The sequence below is a fragment of the Triticum dicoccoides genome, chromosome 7B, assembly GCF_002162155.2.
Source record: "Triticum dicoccoides isolate Atlit2015 ecotype Zavitan chromosome 7B, WEW_v2.0, whole genome shotgun sequence".
NCBI classification, from domain to species: Eukaryota; Viridiplantae; Streptophyta; class Magnoliopsida; order Poales; family Poaceae; genus Triticum; species Triticum dicoccoides.
This window is the reverse complement of record NC_041393.1, coordinates 38398196-38402944: the sequence shown is the minus strand read 5'-3', so window position 1 is coordinate 38402944 and position 4749 is coordinate 38398196. Positions and strand designations below refer to the sequence as shown.

The 4749-nt window shown below is 44.9% G+C and overlaps 1 protein-coding gene across 1 annotated transcript in view; it reads right to left on the bottom strand.

The window, feature by feature from the left end:
• The window catches only part of LOC119338678 (mitochondrial outer membrane import complex protein METAXIN-like), a 4830-nt gene extending 2146 nt beyond the window's left edge, over positions 1–2684 (bottom strand). The window contains exons 1-3 of the mRNA XM_037610947.1: positions 2417–2684; positions 436–785; positions 267–343 (exon numbers count right to left, since the gene is read on the bottom strand). Coding sequence (XP_037466844.1) covers positions 267–343; positions 436–785; positions 2417–2597 — 608 coding nt within the window. The 5' untranslated portion in view covers positions 2598–2684. The remainder of the gene's footprint in view (positions 1–266; positions 344–435; positions 786–2416) is intronic.
• Positions 2685–4749: the final 2065 nt, after the last annotated feature.

Below are 4749 nucleotides of genomic sequence, written 5' to 3'. Positions count from 1 at the left end.
ATGGTAAGCCTCTCCTTCTGATCGGGATGAGGTTCATGCCTCCCAGCTGGGGGGTGGACCCGATCGTATCCAAGCTTCATCTTTGCATTTATTGTGATTCTTTCTCAACTACTATTCGAATTCGGATAGCTTTACTCTTTCAATGTAACCATTTTCTTTACAGAAGAAAATAAAAGACTATTTCAATTCCTATATAACTCTTATGTGTCAGAATATGAACCTAATAAGCATATAAACAAAACATATAAGAAAAACAATAGTATTACCTATCGTCGAAAAGAAAGGATTGATCCCCTAATTTCGTAGATAAAGCATCATAAGCAGCAGTAGCCCTCCGGTATATCTGTTGAAAACAAGAAATTACAAGTATGCCATAAGCTACTAGTGCGTGACCAAAATAAGGAATGTAAAAGTCATGAGCACAGAAGTAGTAACCTCCTCTTCTTTTTCTGCGGCATTAAGCTTTGTTATATCCATTAGTCGCTTCACATCTCTAATTTTCTTCCAGTGGAGTACCTTTCCAATAGGCCAGGGGAGATCAGAAAAGTAGATGTCTCGTGCAATGCTCCCATGAGCCCCATCATTTGCCACCCAAAGTTCGTATTGCAGAGCATCAGCAAGCCAGGTCGAAATCATGGCCTTTGTGGATAGTACATCAGAGTAAGAAACGCTTGGGTGTTTTGAGGTCAAGTCAACAATTTTCTCCTCCCTGAGATACTCAATTACACCTCCATTCTCATTGTTGAATGCGACACACTCGCCAAATTCAACATATGGTATGTGATCTGTGGAATAAAGACTAAGATGTAAGGGCAGAAGAGCAGTATATATGCTTAGCAAATTGAAGGAAAACAAGTCTCTAGTTTATAGTACTGTATTAGAAAGAGCATAGTGGTATGGCATTTTTTCTTTCTTTTGTCTATATTTTATCCCTTTTTTGTACTGATGATGACAGGCCCTGGCCCATGCTAAGTTTCTTCCCCCCTCATTAGCTGCTATAGTAGAACTCCCCTGTTTACTGCACCCAAAATATATCCTAGCTCTCTCCCTGATCATTCAATCCTTCTGCTGACTCCCTTTCAGTTCCATCCATCCCCACAGTACGGGAAGGATAGGTTCTAGCCTCCCCTCTATCAAGTTGTCTGCCACCTATGTACATCTTGCCTAGTGCATGACTGCACAGGGACTGTCCCTGGCGGATGTGGATCACATTGACCCCGCTCAGCCACAGCTTTGGTGCCAACATTGCTGGAAAGGACAGGGAAAGAAAGGGGAAAGCTGTGAGGCAACACAAATGGAGCTAAAGGTGGCCATCCAACCCTGTATGCTGCTGATTCGCTTCCAATCTGTCATTATTCAATCACAATCACCGCCACACTGCCACCCACCGACCGACGTGGTGCCACACTTTGTCATAACCTCTAACCTAGTTAGTAAGGTAATATGCATATGAAGTTTCTAGGATGTATTCATGAATTATGACAAATATTGTCTTGCTATGTTCCAGATATATGTATGATGATGTATTTCATCTTCTTTTTATTGGTAGCAAATAAATAACATTGCAATTACGAGTCATTTGCATGAATAACCTTAGCTGCACCATTCATCCAAGTATATACCCATATACAGTACCGACGTCAACAATAACAAGCTCAGTAGATCTTTCAGAGGAGTCGAATGCATCCCATATGAAACAAAACAAAAAATGCCCCTCCAATGCTTGCTTCGATTTTCGAAAGATATACTACACAAATCAAAAAGGTGGCACAAAACACATAGCTAGGGACATTCGGTGCAGCCGATAAGTTTTGGCTTCAAGCTACAAAACTAGAGTCCAAAGCCAGGCTAGGTAGCAGTCTATGAAACTGCACTGCTTGGCACATTCAGTTATCCGCCAACTACATTATTGCCTGAGTAAGGTCCTTGGTAGGATTAGATACTAGTTCACCGGAAACAGACCTATCTATGCAACTATTGCTTGATTTGGTTCAGATGTTTGCTTTTTCATCGTGTTTAGAAACCCGCTTCTGCTTAATTTCATGTATACGACATTCACACTTGTCTAATCAAAGTGGATAAGTCCTTCAACGAACACTAAAAGTTGGATCCGGACCTAGTACCAGACATGCAGAGGAGAGCAGGCATCCCACGGATCAGCGTGCCTGATCTCTGCAGACCTGAGGACCTACACGGGACGCATCAGCTCAAGCGCAAAGGATTCTAAGCACCTATGCCTCGCCAAGCAAAGCAATCCTCTCACGCGACCCAAACTCAGAACCTAGCACAGTCAACAATTCAGACTCAATCCTAAGCGACGACACCCAGGCAGGGGGTGCTTGGATCAGAGGGATCCTAGCTCACACAGTCCACACGAGGAAACAGGGGCGCGGGGGAGGCGGAGGCGGGGGCTCACCGGCGTCGGGGAAGCGGTAGTCGACGTGGATGTCGAAGGGGACCTGGGACATGCGGAGGTAGAGGAGGACGGGGAGGCAGGTTGGGCAGGCGGTGGGGAGCCCGAAGCCGGGCTTCCGCGCCACCAGCGTCTTCCGCGCCGCGGCCTCCCACTCCGCCGCCGCCGTCGTCGCCGATGCCATCGCCGGGAGGGAGCTTGCGGAAGGGGTTTGGTTCGGGTTTCGGGGAAACAGCGAGGGGGCTTGGGGAAACAGGAAAAAATGTTTTATGCGGCGCCTCTCGTCGTCTCCTACTGCCGGCCTGCTCTCTTCTTATTTCGGCGGTCCCGTTAGATTCTGGGCTCATGGGCTCAGCCAGGCCCAAACGACGTGACGCCGAGTTGGCCGTGAAAGACTTTCCGACCCTCCAAGAAAAAGAGTTTCCAGCACTCAAAAAAAAAAAGAGTTTCCGACCATAAAGACAGAAACTTTCTGGACTTTATATTGTGTTCTTTTCTGGCATATACAGATCATCAAAAGGTAAATCCTTCGACAAAGATACAGTATGAGCCTTAACTGTACTAGAATTCAACTATCCTTTTAAGTTTTAACTGAATATTCACTTTCTTCTTTCTTTGTCTATGCACTTCCACTTCGTACCCTTCCCTCAAAACTTCTCAACAACAACAACAAAAACTTCCCTCGAAAACCATTCTTTTTTGCCTCTTTTGTTGCCTCTGTCAAAGCTGGAATGACTGATTCCCCTTGTTTGAAGTCGATTACGAAAGTTGGAAATTTATACAATGATGGGTAGAGGAATTGAGGTTAACAACGGAAATGTTACCAATAAAAAGTGTCTTTCCACGGGAAGCAGCATTGAGAGAGGTGATTTTGTCGAGAGGAGGAGATTGTCAATCCTGCTTCGAAAGTCATCTTCTGCTCGCGAGCTCATTTGAGCTCGCCATGAACAGTAAAATCAGAAGAAAAAAGAAAAAAGTGAAAAAATTCTGAATTTTTCTGTGATGAACTTTGAAAAATGTTGTAAATGCTTGCAAAATTTGATCATGAAATCACGTTTCTGGAAGTTGTGGCAAAAAATCAACACTTCAAAATGCTTTCGGAAATAACACTTTTGGAGGATCAGTTTTTTTTTCACGACTTCCACGGATGTCATTCTTTGATGAATTTTTTGCTGGAATTTAGTCTATTTTGGCCAGCCCAATAACTATTTCAGAAATTCCTAATAAATCCTAGAGGCCCACTCAGCCCATTTGTGCAAGGCAATGGACACTACTAATGTTTAGTCCCACATTGCTAGTTGAGTAGGAATTGGACCTCTTTATAAGGGAGGTTCTTTCCCTACTTGTATGAGCATGAGAACAAGAGGGACATCCATGCGCCCTATATAAGAGAGGTCGCTCCTCTCCAAAGAGACACATCAGAAGGTCCTCTTCCTCTCGCCACACAGTTCCAATCTCTGCGTTGCTGCTGTCTTCCTCATCCCGGCTTGCGGCGTGCACCGCGAGTCGGGATAGTAGGCCTCCAAAACCTTCCTGTACGGGAGAAGGGTGATAAGGTTTTGGGGGAGCGCTCTGCGCGACTACTGGCTTGTTCGTCACGGACGCCCCGAACTCCGACGACTACTTCCCCGACGTCGACGACCTCCTCGACGACATGGCAGGCGTGGACACCGACCCCAAGTCCAGCGCTTCTGCTGCTGCTGTGCCGTACGTGTTCTTCTCCTTTCTGTTAGAAGTCCTGCTACAGTTCTTGGCTCTAGTTTCTGCCCTACGTATGTTAGGTTCTATGTCGTATAAGCAACTTCATCTAGTGTCTGGTCTAGATGTGTTTAGCTCAAGTTCATATATGCAGACGTTGTTTACCTTCTCTCTGTCAGATTGCATGACTTGCTTTATATTTGCTATTTTAGTCATGCTTTATCTAGTATTTCCGTTAGCAAAATTATTTGGTAAATTGCTCACATTTCCAACAATCCAAAAACCTTATTATAGGCAATTTACCTCGAATGATTTTGCTGCTTCCATGAGACCTCCTATGTTTGAGGGTATCCACTATAAGAGGTGGCGCGTGAGAGCAGTCTTATGGTTTCAAACCATGAGTTGCTATGACGCCACTCTTGGCAAACCTGAAGGAGAGCAAGATGCCCAATAGGCACAAGCTTTTCAGAAAATGGATACCTTGTTTAAGGCTGCTCTCTTGAGTGTTCTTGGTGAGAACATAGTTGATGCTTATGCGTCAATTGACAATCGAAAAGATATGTGGGACGCACTCGAGGCCAAGTTTGGGGTCTCGGATGCCGGCACTGAGCTGTACATCATGGAGCAATTCTATGATT